General features: G+C 51.7%; 1 protein-coding gene across 1 annotated transcript; it reads right to left on the reverse strand.

Moving 5' to 3' along the window:
* Nucleotides 1-321: 321 nt before the first annotated feature.
* SHOX (short stature homeobox) lies at nt 322-10,786 on the reverse strand. The gene is made up of 6 exons (XM_027888110.1): nt 10,258-10,786; nt 6,809-7,017; nt 2,365-2,422; nt 2,187-2,275; nt 434-693; nt 322-344 (listed from the first exon to the last, which is right to left on the reverse strand). The coding sequence occupies exons 1-5, from the start codon at nt 10,529-10,531 to the stop codon at nt 448-450; spliced, it is 876 nt and encodes a 291-aa protein (XP_027743911.1). The 5' UTR covers nt 10,532-10,786; the 3' UTR covers nt 322-344; nt 434-447.
* Nucleotides 10,787-14,384: the final 3,598 nt, after the last annotated feature.

Genomic DNA, 14,384 nt, shown 5'->3' on the forward strand with positions numbered 1-14,384 from the left:
TTTTTAAACTCTCTTTCCTCTCTCCTCCCACCTACTTTGTCCTCCGAGGAGTCTCTGACTCGTGAGTGCGTGTTTGTTGCGCGTGTGTGTGGATGTGTCCGCGCGGGGAGCGCCCCCACCGCGCCACGTCCGCGGCCGACGAGTCCCTGGGGGCGAGCGGGCGAGGAGAGCGGCCGGAGGGCGCAGCCGCCGAGCGCTCGCTGACCTCGGGGAAGGGGGAAAGAAACAAACAAACAAACAAAAAAAAAAAAAAAAAAAAAATAAGAAAAAGAGAGAAGGCGGCAGGGAGGCCGAAGCGCTCGCTGCTGGCCCTGCGGCCGGGGAGGAGGAGTATGAGGAGGAGCGGGGGGGGCAGAGCGGCGGTCCGTGCGGGTCATACACACACGCCCGCCGCGGGCACCTGGGGCGCGGTGTGTTGGGGTGGGGAGGGGGCTCAGGTGAAGCGTGTCAGAGCCCCAGGGCCTCGGCGTGCTTGCGGGCCTTCAGCCTCAGGTCGGCGATGCTGGAGTTCTTGCTGTTGCTCTTGGCGGCAGCGGCCACCACGGCGGCGGCGGAGGCGGACTCGGCCAGGGAGGCGATGGGCAGCCCGAAGGGCGGCGGCGGGAACATCAGGTAGGGCGCGTGGGCCGCCAGGTGCGGGTGCAGGTGCGGGTGCGCGTGGGCCACGCCCTCCAGCTGCAGCTGCGCCTGGACCTGCGCGGCGGCGGCGACAGAGACACGGCGTCAGCCCCGCGGACACGGGCACGCAGCCTCCACCCCATCCCACCCCACATCCCCCCCGCCTCCACCCTCCCCGGGAGCCCGGCGACTGCAAAGACCAACTTGTGAGCGGAGCCCCCCCGCCCCCGCCACGGCGCAGTCAGGGCGGTAAATCCGCCCCGCACTCAACCAGGGGCCCAGAGACACGCTTAGCCCTCCTGCTCGTGGCTTCAAATAAATAAATAAATAAATAAATAAATAAATAAATAAATAGTATGCGGCCCAACGCACGGGCGCCAACAAGTGTTAAATAACTAATTTTTTTTTTTAATTCTTTTTTCAGATTTTTCTTTTTTTTTTCTTTCCCAAGGATGTTTATTTATACCTTGCTAAAAACTCTTTGGCCATGGATCCCTTCTATACCCGACTGGTGTTTGCTTTGGAGCTTTCTCGACCTACACAAACACATTGGGTTGACTGAGAGATTTCAGCTCCGGGTAGGTTTTCAGGGAGGAATGGGGGAGAGTTTATTTATGTATTTAATTATTTTGGTCCAAATATGTCTTTAAAAATCAATACAATTAATCTGTCAGCTCCACGTGTCTCTGAGACGGAGAAGGTGGTGGAGGGTCCCTTTGGGCTGGGAAAAAATCAATTCCCCGATTAATTGACCAAAAGAGGAAAAAAAAAAAAAAAAGGGAGAGAGAGACTTACAAGCGGCTAGAGGTGGGACGGAATTTAATCTCTCTCGTCCCAGTTTTCCCCGTCGGCCTTCCCCGGGGGGCTGCGCCTCACTGGGGCATGGACCTGGGCTCCCCAGTGGCCTCGGTACTTGCGCTCCACCCCTTCCCCTGTTCCAGCTGACCATCTCAGTGGCAGAGCATCTGGGAGCAGCCTCCCCACCTCCGGGACGGCCTCGTCCACGTAAAAAGGACAGGTCTCAACAGCCCGCCTGGGACTGACTGAAGGGGAGAACGACAGCGCAAGGGTCCACATAGGTTTTCCCCCGGATGGTTTCGCGCATCGAGTGGAAGGCCCTTCTCCCACAGCGCTATTCGGTGCCAGGTGCTGACCAAAGGCCCCCGGGCAACTCGGAACCGAGCCGATCCGTCCCCGCAGAGTGCGAGCGGGCTTGCCCGGGCTCTTCCCGCCCCGGGAAGGAGACGCGCCCCCGGGAGGCCAGTTCGGTGTGCGGGCAGCCCTGGGGCCGCGTACCAGCTCATGGCACCGCAGCCGAGGGGCTCTGAACACCGGCGGCTCCTCCCGGGGCTGCGGGACCCCCGCGCTCGGCCCCCTACTCGGTCCCGAGGGGCGCTGAGCTCCCGAAAGCCGGGCGGGGGCTCCTCCACCAAGTTTTACAGTCTGTTTTAAATACGTGCCAACTTCTATATAAATGGCACTTGTAAACTTGTCCGGCTTCCTCCCGTGCAAACGAAAGGGGGTCGGAGCTTACTGGGGAAAAGTAAAATAAAACCAAAGCTAACTACCTGTTGGAAAGGCATCCTCAGGGCTCCCATATTCACATAAGGGGCTACTCTGCAGGCGTCTAAATGGCTGGCGGTTCCCAGGATCACACCTGCGGATAGAGACAGGGCCGGGTGAGCGACGAAGGTGCCCCGGGGTCCGCGACCGACCCGTCCCGGAAGGCCCGCGCCTATAACCCACCTTTGTGCATCTGGTTTTCCTGCTTTCGGCACTTGGCTCTCCTGTTCTGGAACCATACCTGTAAAAAGAAAACGCAAAGAAAACCAAAACAACAACAGAAAATGGAGGTGGCCTAGAAGCTGCTAAGGGAGCATTATCCCAGGGGCTAAGGATGGAGGGGTGAGGCGAGTGTGACTCTGCACAACTTCGCTGAGGGAGCAGCCGAGGGGGAATGCTCGGCCCCAGGTAGAGTGAACCCGTCTGTGTGCTGCCGTGGGGCTGTTTGGGGACCGAGGGTGGGGGGTGGTCCCTGCTCCTTGTGGTTTTTCAACTGAACCTAGGAGGTGGGAAGCGCCCTCGCAGCCGGGGAGACCAGGAGCCGGCCGCTCCGCATCGAATCTCGGAGGCCCCCGTGCCCTCTGGACAGGCAGGGACGGTTTTTGTGCCACTCGTCTGGAGCAAGGGGCTGCTCCCACAAACACTGAAAATGAGACCATACGCAGGACGAGTGGGACCTTTGCTCCCTTCCTAGTCACACCTTAAGCACCCCGGGGAACTGCCGGTGTGGGCCGGGTCAGACTCTAGGGTCTGGTCCCTAAAAGACCAGACCTCCTGCGCTCTCCCGAGCTGGGATTAGAATCGATGATCTCCGACAAGACGTGAGACACTGAGTTTGCACAAAAGGGTCTGAACCATTCCCCGTTCCCCATATGTTAAAAGAAAACAAAATTCGCTACTGCTAACTTCTTGGCAGACAAGAGCAGCATCTTTTGCAGGCTGCGATGTAAAGAAGTGCTTATGTCCCTAAGCGAGAAACGCCTGTAATCCGATAATCCTGCCCCAATTCCAGCCGTTCTCACTCAAACAAGCGCAGAACTTGCAGTTGCCACTGCGCCTCCCGTTCCTCTTTTCCAGGGGCATTTCAGACCTTCGTTACTTTTCCCCTTCCACACTGCTTGGTTAGCAGCTCTCCCCAAAGCATCATCTGACGCACGGACCAAAATGTTTTGCGGACCCGTCTCTACACCAAAATCTACCGAATATGGACAAACATTGACTTTCACCGCTGATAAAATCTTGTAGCTAAGTAAACACCTACAACCTTTGATGTTCTTGCACTTGCCAAGAGATCATACGGTTAATTAATACTAACTGCACTTCCTACATCAAATTTTCCCTTCAAGCTTTCTTCAATTGCCTTAATGATGGTCATTTACAACGGAGTAATTAGTGCAAAGAAAGGCTTCCGAAGGCATTAATTACCTCGGGTACCTCAGTGATTTTCTTAAGTAGGAATTGGCCTTCTCTGATTTAGAGCGCCATTCTTCCCGCCTAGAGTGTCCGTGGGGGGAGCGCGCAGCGGACGACTGTGGAGCGCCACGGCTGCGGACAGATGGACGGACGGACAGACCGACCCACCCACGGGTCCCGGTCCCTGACGGCTGTCACCAGCGCAGCCCTCCCCGCGCTAATCGGGCATCGCTGCCGCCTCGCTGCCCTGTACAGCACAGCGCGGCACAAGCTTACTTTTCCCTACCAGCAATATGCAAATATCAACAAGATGCATCGATTCTCCTTTTAACCGGACCGTTAGGGGTTTATATACATACATATATTTAAATATGAGCATGCAAAATATTATCAAGCTGTAGCGACAATAATACACTTTTTGACGGTTGTAAATCCTTGCAGGAAATCTCCTTGTGTGTGTTCCCCACGCCCCCCCGCCTCGCCAAAGCAGTGTAAATTGTCAGAAGGAATTTAAGTAGCGTTTAAACAACTTCTCTTGCAAATCAGAACATCTTTCAAACCGAAATTATATTTAAATCTGGAAAACGAAGTGCCCTTTCCCTTCAGCTACGAAAAAATAAGGTTATGAGGAATAAAAGTGATGAATTAGCCACTGCGTTAAGCGATAATAAATCAGGCTTGGTGTGATTCACGATCAATTCCAATTAGTCATGAATATGCTAAGTAAAGCACAGTACACTGTTTTAGACAGTTATTTCTTCATTAAGGATCACTCAGTGATTTCTTTCACAAATGCTCTAATCTGATTTCCTTTTGATTTCCATTACAGACAGTGAATAATGACATTTAATTTAGCCCTGCACCATAAACCCAAAGATATTTGTTGTAATTGAATTACTGCCTGCTCCTCACTATGGTCTCATAACTTTCAATTATAACCCTGACAGCTGGGTGATATGAGTTTCCAGTACAACACTAAAAATAAAAGGTTAATAAGGACTAGCTACCATAGGAGCTTCAATTTATTTACAGCAAATTTCCACACTAAATTGAAACTATATCCTTTAGCAGCAAGGGACAAGAGGTTCAGATAGGAATTAGAGAACAATTCTGAAAGTATTGGGAAAAAACCCACCTTTTCATTTCCCCCTTTCTTTTTCTGCTTCCATTTATTGATGGATATAACTCTCTGCTTATTTCCTATTTAATTGTCCATTTTCCCCCCTTCTCTCTTTATTTATTTTTGGCCATGAAAACCCTTTTTATAAGATTATTAAATTTGGGGGGGGGGGGGATATATTTCTCATAATCTCTTCCTGGTATTTTTTTTTGTTATTGTTTGTTTTGTTTTTGGTATTGTTGTGCTAAGATCTGTAAGCACTTGAAGCACCAATTTTCCTGTAACTATGAACATCCAGTTAAGGTGCTCCTCAGTAATAAAGTACTTGAAAGAAAGAGTGCAGAATTCAATTACAAGTAATTTATTTTTATAGAAACAGTACATCAAGGCCTTGGAAAGATATTACAGAGCCCAAGTAAGAAGACCCGGGAAGATGACATAAGAGTTGATGTCCCCTTCAGCAAAAGTTTAATCTTTTCATTAATTTATATGGTGTGGTTAGATCAATCTTCCAGGAGAAAGTCGGCCAGCAGCACTCTGAACCCCTGCAATATTCCCTGCAAGCTGTCCTTCCTCAGGCATATGCCTGGCACCATCCTTTGCCCATCTCGATTTGTATTGAGAAACACATGAGCTGAGGGGAGACTAGAACCTTAGAGCCTTCGGGGGGGAAAAAAAAAAAAAAAAAAAAAAAAAAAAAGAGAGAGAGAGAGAAAACACACACGAAAACAACCTAGGTACTCCATTTAATTCAGGATATGCCTCCAGGAGACATTGTTTAAAGCGAGATGGTGGCTTGCTTGGGCAAAGGCTGGCTTAGCAGTCTGTTTGCTTTCCACGGTTAAGGAGGGGGCCAAACAGATCCCGCTCCCCACCCCAGCTTGGGGCCATATTTCTTAACTTCCCACTGTGCCCTGGGGGTTAGATCGGGCATGGAGGCCTCCACCTATGCCCATAGAACCATACCCGTGCCTACGTGTACCCACCCACACGCACCTATAGGCAGATATACATATACATGGGCATATCTTATCTGCAGGGTGTGAAGGCGTTTTGTTCAGCAGTTGGGTTGCCTTGGTGACTTTTTCCTCTTGCGTTTGAGCTTGGTTTGTGTCTGTTAGGCCAAGCAAGAATTTTAACACAAGAAGAGATTTCTTTCACATTTCTCCTGCTCTGTGCCTACTCAGAGAGCCACAGGTTGATCTTACTAATTATTTCTAGATAATTTGGGGGGGATAATTTTTGGGGGAACGGGGGGGGGCTGGTTTGGTTTTTTTTTTAATATGACATCTGTACATCTGTTTTGTGGAAGCATCCCCTGGTTGGATCGGGGGAAGAGGCGGTATTCTTCCTCTGCAACAAACCGAAAATCGAATTTTAAAATAATCGATGTGGAGCCACCCAAACAGACAGCTCTGGTGGCCCCAGAACTATAGCACCCGGATCTATTTTCAAGATTTCGAAGTCTAATTGGCATTTAGCTGTCTCTGAAGCAGGATGGGAGGGACGGGGGGAACCTCCACCAGATGGGGTGCCATGCATTCATACGCTTGCTGCGCGAATCAGAGCAGGCACCTTTCCCCCGGCTCTGGCTAATCCCGTCCCTCAGCACCCAAACCGTCTAGCCTTATTCACGGCGATTGTTTTCTGGGCCTTTTTTTTTTTTCCCCACAACGGCCCAATAAAATAAAAAGGAGGGAAGAAAGTGAGGATTAAGGGAGAGTTAATGGCACATTTGCAAGGAAAAAAATAATCCAGAAAAATGCAGTTGTTCAGTTATTAGAGACTTGTCAACACTATCACCACCTAACGACGGTAACCTCCCCCCCTCCCTCCAAAAAAAAAAAAAAAAAAAAAAAAAAATTAAACCAGATTCCTAGGAAACGCAAGGCAAGGATAGATATATGGATATACCCTGAGTGGAATTACTGTTTGGCAGAACAGGTACAGAGGAGTTGCAAACAGCTTCCCCATCGCATGTGTTGCCTCTGCCTTCACCTCCCCGCTTTGCATGAAACGGGGCACTGTGCTAGGGTCCTCTGGCAGTTAGTAAGTGAGGTGAGGACATTTCCAGGAACAGAGCCTTTCTCTTACCTGAACCCTAGCTTCAGACAGACCCAGCCTCTGGCTTAGTTCCTCCCTCATGAAGGCATCCGGATAGTGAGTCTCATCAAAAAGTCTTTCCAGCTCATTCAGCTGCTCTAGTGTGAAATTGGTTCTGCTTCTCCTTTGTTTAAGCTTGGTCTGTCCATCTTCATCTTCTGACTTCACATCTTCCCTCTTCTCTTTGCACTCGTAGATCCCTGCCGGGAGGGAGAAGGGAAAAACGACATTGAAGCTCCCCTCACACCTCTCCGAAGTTCTCTCACACGGGAGTTTCTCTTCTCCCCTCTCTTCATCCCCAAACTTAGCACAACCTGCAGGGGCAACCGGCGAGCGGGAGAGATGTCCCCGGGTCTGCCCCGGAGGGGCGAGAGGGGCTGGGGATACAGCTGGGGGTCCCCAGTCCGGACTGAGCCCCGCTGCAGGCTCCGCGCTGGGCAGGGGGTACCTCACCCAAGGGCCGGAGGGAGGAAGGGAGCCTCGCTGCCTTGCATGTCTGAAGCACTTCAGAAAAACTATACAGATAAATATAATTTTATTTTCTTTCCAGGGTTAGGAGGAAGCCGTGCCGCCGGTTGGCACGGGCAGTTAGGGGAAGGGGTTGGGAGGAAAACCGCCGGCGTCCTGATACCTCCAGGCGGTGGGAAGAGGTGGGGGAAGGGGGCTTCTTCGTCGACGTTTTTTCCCAAGGTAAAGAGAGTTATGCAAGAAGCTCCCCACTGCCGTCATGGTAAAGCCACGGTGAAAGTATTTACCTCTTTAAATAAACTTTTCTTGGGCCGGAGACCGTCTGTCCCTCTCCCCCTTATCACCCCTCCTTCCCCCAAAATACTTGCCAGCGGCTCGAAACCCCTGTGGCGGCTGGCCCTCGTGGCCCTACATGGGGCAGCAGAATCAAGGGCCGTAAATGCCCCCCAGCCTCTCCAAAAGAGCAGGAGCCCTCCCAGCCTTCATGGAGTCCAGGGGGGCTTGGGGAGAGTTTGCGATCAGAGTTGTGCATGCTTGTCCCTAGCAGAGGGCAGGAGGGCTAGGGGGGCAGTGGGTATAACAGTACCCCTTTTTTTGTCTTGGGCAAGGGGATTTCTTTTGCTTTGGCAAATTATTTCCTACTTTTATTATTTTTATTATTTTTATTATTATTATTATTATTATTATTATTATTATTATTATTATTATTATTATTATTATTATTATTATTATTATTTCCCCCTTTTCCTTCATGCCAAAAAGCCTAGGGCACTGTCCCTCTTTTATATCCGGCTAAAGAAAATAGGAAGAGTAACGGACTCTGCCATAGGCTGAACCGGTTCCCCGGGATCCCCTGTCTGCCTGGGGCGCCCCGTCGGGCGCACATCCAGCGCAGGCACCGGCAGGGTCCCAGGACGAGCCTGCTCTCACTACCTCTTTTGTCCTGCTTCACCTTTCGGGTGATGTGGAGCTGGCGGGGGAGTCGCAGCTGCGATCCCGAATTAAACCCGTTTTCTCTCACCAAATACACATGTATTATATGCATATATATTTGTATACACAAAAATATGTGCAGGCACACATATTAGCCTATATACTTAGGGGCATCCCAAAATGCAAAGATGAACTGCAGATCATAAATTAATTAAACGTCATAGAGCATCCTGAACTGCATCTGGGCTTAAGTAAGGCCGGACCAAAAGGAAGTGCTCGTTTTCACTTCCAAAACGAAAACTGTCCCTGGCCATGATCGTTCCTCCGGGCTGATACCCTCTGCACCAAATTTTGGGTAGGGTCTGGCCTCCAGTGAGGGGGGTGTTCGCTGGTTGGTTTTAATGGCGTTTTGTTCGCATTTCTCCTGTAAGGGGAATCCCTATGAAAAGACGAGGGTGCCAAGCCAGGAAATGTCTAGGGAAAATCAGGCGCGTTCAAAAGTTGTCTCTTTTCCGAGGCTACAGCATGTCCGTGATAGGTATAAAATATTAACTAGCATATCGGTGGGACTGAAATCACACGCTGGAATCAGTTGAAAGTAGACTGAAACCTGGTATGAATTTAAACTGTCACAAGCATCTCAGCTCTTTCCAACTCCTCCCTTCCATCCCCACCCCCAGTCCCTCTCCGTAGATCAGATTAGCTAAACATACAAGCCAGAATTTCGATTCAGGGGGAAAAGGGAGAGTAATAGGGGGGCTTTTTTTTTTTTTTTCGTTCGTTCCCATTCTATTTTTTTCTTCCTGAAGCATGCCCTGTTTCCATTTTTTAAAGTCAGCTCCTGAGCAAACGATTCCTCTAAAGTGAACCCTCTCATTTTGCAGTCTCTCGATCTGAGAAGAAAAATAAGCAGCGCCAAGTGGCACTGGCTTTTGCAGAAATATGGATACTCGGATATGTGATTATACCCCATTCTTCTGTTTGGGGAGGGGGATAGAAAAGAGTAGGATATTAAATAAACGTTTGGGCTGTAAATTAAACAGCCCAATGTTATATTAAACAAGATCAAACAGTAGGAAACAGCTGAAAGGCTGGTAGTTGTTCCCCAACCTATTAACCAGGTTTTATTACCCTAAAGTAGCCAGTAGCTCCCCAGGCAGGTCCACCTGTCTAACTTGCCTAGAGACACTTTCTCAACTTTCTAATCCCCCCGCCTTCTTATTCTCTCCTTCCCCTGCGAGCCTGTGCGGCATTTTTAGCTTGGCTTCCTGTAAAAATATATATATTTTTAATTATTTTTCTTTCCGCTAAGAGAGGGAATGGCGTTTTGCCTCTCGGGTGCAGCGCTGCTTCGGCCCAGGTGAGAAGAGAGGCAGGGGACCGAGGGCCCGATGGTGGCTCTCGCCGCAGGGATGCTCTGTCTCACCGGGCCCGTGCCGCTGCCCCGCGGCCAGGCTCTTCTCTTCCTTCGCCTCTCCGGCCGGAGCCTTTGAGTAGGACACGCTGACCGACACAAGACAAAATGTTCAGGGAGAGCCTCTCCACATCCCTCTTTCTCCTAAAAGCAGCAGCAGCATCCCGATGGCCCGGAAGCAGGAAGAACAGGTCTCCTTAGGCATTAAAACTCCCTGGACAAGGTTTCCTCGTACAAAAATATACACATAGACAAAAACGTCTGACGTCCTGCGCTGCCCCCTTCCCCGAGGCGAGTGAATGCCTAACGCACCGGATCGATTTCGGATGTGAACGGGGGCTGGCGGGGGGGCAGGACCGAAGTTGTGACTTATTTTTCACGGCTACGCTCACGTTTTGCATGCAGGAGTACGTGTTTCTAAGCGTATGTTCCCGCCGCTGCGGGAGGGAGGTGGCCGGAGGAGGGAGGCAGGATGCAGGAGGCGATCCCACTCGCCCCGCCGGGGCCGGGACCGGGGCCGCAGTGACCGATTCGCCCCCGCTGTGGAAAACCAGGAACTACCGGGAAGGGGGTCTGGGCTGCCAGCGGGAATCGCGGGGCCGAGGGCTCCCAACCCCGCTCTTACCTTCTGCCGTCCTGCCCGTGTTGAACTCCTTCAGTTTGTCCTTGTCGCTCTCTACGTGGTCTTTGAAAAGATGCACCGGGCAATGGTTGGTGCTTTCGGTCATGTCCTGTAGGTTAGAGTCAGAGTTTCCAAGCTCCCTAGAGCGAGCCAACCCACTCTCCAAAACTTCCCTGTACGTGATCGTCTCCTTCTTGTTGCTGCTGCCACTGCCGCTGCTGCTTTCTTTGCTTTTCTGGTCAAAAGATTTGGATACAAAAGCCGTAAGTTCTTCCATGGCTGCCCGATGATCTTATCCACAGAGATCCACTTGTTTTCAATCGGAGATGTGGCCGTCCTCTGCACGCTGTTTTTGCACGTAGAAGATGGGCTGTATAGGGTTAGATCACTCCTGCTGTTATTTATGCCTTTCAATTTGAGATCACACTATTTATACATGGCTACCTCAGCCCAACCCCCAGCTCTCCCTGTCTCCAGCAATTACTGACTGCTCCATAGTCGCAGGCGGACTCCGAGCAGCTATCTCCCCCACCTCAGTCCAGCAATTGGCTTTCTTTTCATTTCATCACTCTTTGGCATCTTTGCACCTTGATTTAGGGAGGCAAAGAGGTAACAGCGAAAAAGAGGGGGAGAGAGAGAGGGAGAGAGAGGAGTAAAAGCGAGGGAGGGGGGAAGACGAAAACACGAAAATAGGTATCTGCATTCTGTAAATGGGTTGCAGGAATGAAAGTCGAGGAAGACTTAATTGATTGTAAGGACATCCTGTGCGTGGCAACACTGTGAGTAAAAACGGACCCACAGCTAATCAAATAACTGTGCTCCTGCAATTAAATGTATCGCTGTCAAGAGGAAAAGAAAATGAGTGTTCAATAAAAAAGGTAATGAATAAAACGCCGGAGATGCGCATTTGTTGTAATCATTGGAAATTTTACCTGATTTGCTATTTAGCTAATTTCTCTTAATTAAGTGGTCAAAAAAACCCGGCGAAACAAAAATGCTGTTTTAAAAGTGCTGCCTGTTCTGGCTGAGGGTGGGTGAGTGGGTGTGCGAAGGGGGACGTGTGCTGCAGCTAAACAAGTTGCGAGGTGCCTCGGAGATCTGTGTCGGTGTGTTCGGAGGATTTGGAGGGGGTTGCTTAGCCGGAGGGGTGGGGGGTATCCATAGGTAGGGGGTCTCTCCAGATGCGTGTAAGCATTGCAGGATTTGTTTTCTTATTTACTATTATGTTATCTCAAGATACTGTAGGGGAAAAATTAAAATCTAAAATGTTTATTTGGATGTGGAGTTATCCATTTGCATGCAGCAGAAGGGTAATTTGTTAATATGGGAGTTTTTACACGACAAATAGAGCATTATAAAGTTCTTTTTTTTTTTTTTTTTTTTTTTTTTCCAACGAGAATGAGACATATCCTGCTGGATTTAACATAGAACTGGCAATAATTTCCCCACTTTGTTCTTGGTAGGCGTAGGCTGCAGTTATTTCTGTTGTACTCCTGGAATAATTATTATTCTGTGTGCTCGAATAGCTGCCTGAAATTCGTCTCCAGATAACAGCGCCGGCATTTCCAGCGCCTCTCCGCACCTTTTGATCCCCACGCGGAGTCGACTTTCCAGCTATTTATTTCTATCTCCTCTCCTCGGGCTTTAACGAGAAGGGTATTTGGTGGAATTTTGTATTCTGGTCGTTTGGCTTTTTACGTCCTTCGTGTTCCCTCTCGCCTCGAGTTTGAGATTATCAGAGCCCATCATCACGCCACCCTCTGCTCTGAATCGCAACCAAAGCAGGCTCCTCGTTGGAGCAAGGGGCCATTGTTTCTTTTCCGGGGAAATGTGGGACTGCTCTGAAAATTAGCAGAACATTAAAACACTAAAAATACGTTTAATTAATCCAAAGGTGCCCCCAGCACCAGAGTTAACACCTCCACAGGAGGAGTGGAAAAAATAATAATCGAGGAAGCAATTAATAAAGGGCTTAAAAAAAATCAATCTCCCTCTGTGCGAATTTAGAATGATTATCTAGAGGACAAGGATTGATCATTTGATCTCGGCATTGCGGATATCCCTGACATTTATTATATTGTTGTGTCTCGGTGGCATCCTTCCACCAGAGCTCGTTTAACAAGTGAGGGAGCCGAGGAAGCCTTACAACTTAACAAACAGGTCTTGTCATCGCAAACGCCAATCAAATCCGAGGCTCTAATGTATATCACACGGCACCACATAAATAATAGAGGCAAACGATAGACGGGGAAGTAACGTATGGCTGAGGAAAAATCCCGGGACGACACACTGCTTGTGACTCTGTCATGCAGTCTGCGTGTGTAAGGGCTCGTGGTGGTTTCTTGCACACGCTGGTGGCGTGGTACTAGGGTGTCACGGACACGCGGGGACACGGGCACCCGGCTCCCGTGTGGGAGAGGCGCCGTACCGGGACTGAGCAGACGCCGTTGAAACTTTCCCCAGCCCTCGGTCGACCAGCACCGATCCCCACCATGCCCAGCCTCCCTCTGCCGCCCTCGCAGCAAGCAGCAAACAAGGATAAATATTTACGGACTCCGCGTCCCCAGCCCCGCAGTGGCACGGTGTGCTTCGGCTTCCCCGAGCTGCCGGAGTTTGCACCAAGTCCGCCGGATCTCCCCTTTCCTCCCCCTCGCCCCCGTCCCACTCTCCTCCCCGCAGCTCCCCCCTGTGCCCAGCCCCACGCCTGCAGCCCACGCGAGCGCGGGGCCGCGCTTCTCCCGGAGACCCCCGGGCCCCGCCTGCCACCGCCTGCCCCCGAGGACAGGGGCAGAAATCCAAGCCGCCTCAGACAAATCCAAGCCTCCTCAGACAGAGGGGGGAAAAGCTCTGTTGCCTCTCCCCCCTCCCTGCCTCCCTCCTGCTTCCCGGCAGCGCGGGGCCGCCCGGTGGGAAGGTTGGTTGCCTCCCGCTTTCCGCAGCCCGCGGGGCGCAACTCTGAGCGGGGCAGCCATCGGGCGCGCAAATTGCGCCGCAGCCCGCGGGGCCACCGCCACTGTCCGCCCTCGACGGCAGCAGGGAGGCCGCCCGGGGGCTTGTAGCTGTGGGGAGCTTGCCTCAGACTCGCTCCGAAAGCGAGAAGCAAAACAAAGCACCGGAAAGGGAAAGGGAGAGGAAACGGGGAAATAATAAAAACAAACAAACAAGGGGAAAAAAAAAAAAAAGGAAGAAGAAGAAGTGGTGCAAATCTGAACCCTCCGGGGGATCCGGTCGCCACCCCACGCCGCGGAGAGCAGCGGGGCAGGCGGCGGAGGGCGCAGCAGTGTGGGCAGCCCCGCGGGCGCGCCCGGCCCCACTGCGCGCTCCGCGCACCGAGGATCTCTGCGAGGGATGACGGGCCCGGCCCGTCCCAGCGGGCGGCAGGGAGCGGCGGGAGGCGGAGAGAGCCCTCGGACCCCCCCTCTTCGTGAGGCCCGTGGCCTTGCGGGGACCTAGGGCAAGGTGATGCCGGTGAGGGGAAAAGTGGGGGACAATTTTGACCTCACTACGAACTTTGACGGCGGGTTCAGAAAGGAATTACGCTTATTGCTGCTCCTGATAATGATCTGCGGAGGAGAGATGGAGGGAGGGATGAACAGAAGGCGAGAGAGAGCGAGAGAAAGAGAGGGAAGGAACCGCCATCCAAATCCCATTCCCTTGCAGGCATGGAGCTGATGGGACCCTGTCGCAAAACTAAAAAGTGGCCAGCGTCCCGCGGAGCTTCTTTCTGCTCAGCGTAGCACCCTGGGTGCCCTTTTGCCGTGGCAGAAGCCACTCCGTTCTCCCCGGTACCCCTTTGCAGGATGGACCATTGGTGGCCTGCTGAGGGTTGCCCCGGCAGCCCAGGCTGCCGGGTCACCTGCAGGGCTCCGTGCCCTCAAATCCTCCTCCTGCTCTCTCCCTGCTGCCCCGGCGTACCAGACAGGAGCCCTCTGCCCTGCTTGGGTTCCTAACTTGTCGAAAGGGTTGTCTCGTTTAGTCCATTCCCACTTCCTTCCCCTCTCCCCATTTGCCCCACAGCCGCCCCTACGGAGCTGATTCCTCTAGATAGACCCGAGCCCGCCCCCTGACTGCGTCCTCCCCCTGTGAGAGGGGGCATCTGCGAGTAAGGCAGACTGGCAGGAGACAGTCCG

This window comes from Empidonax traillii, unplaced genomic scaffold (assembly GCF_003031625.1).
Source record: "Empidonax traillii isolate 1590-97213 ecotype Southwest subspecies unplaced genomic scaffold, ASM303162v1 scaffold231:size1146757, whole genome shotgun sequence".
Classification (NCBI taxonomy): domain Eukaryota; kingdom Metazoa; phylum Chordata; class Aves; order Passeriformes; family Tyrannidae; genus Empidonax; species Empidonax traillii.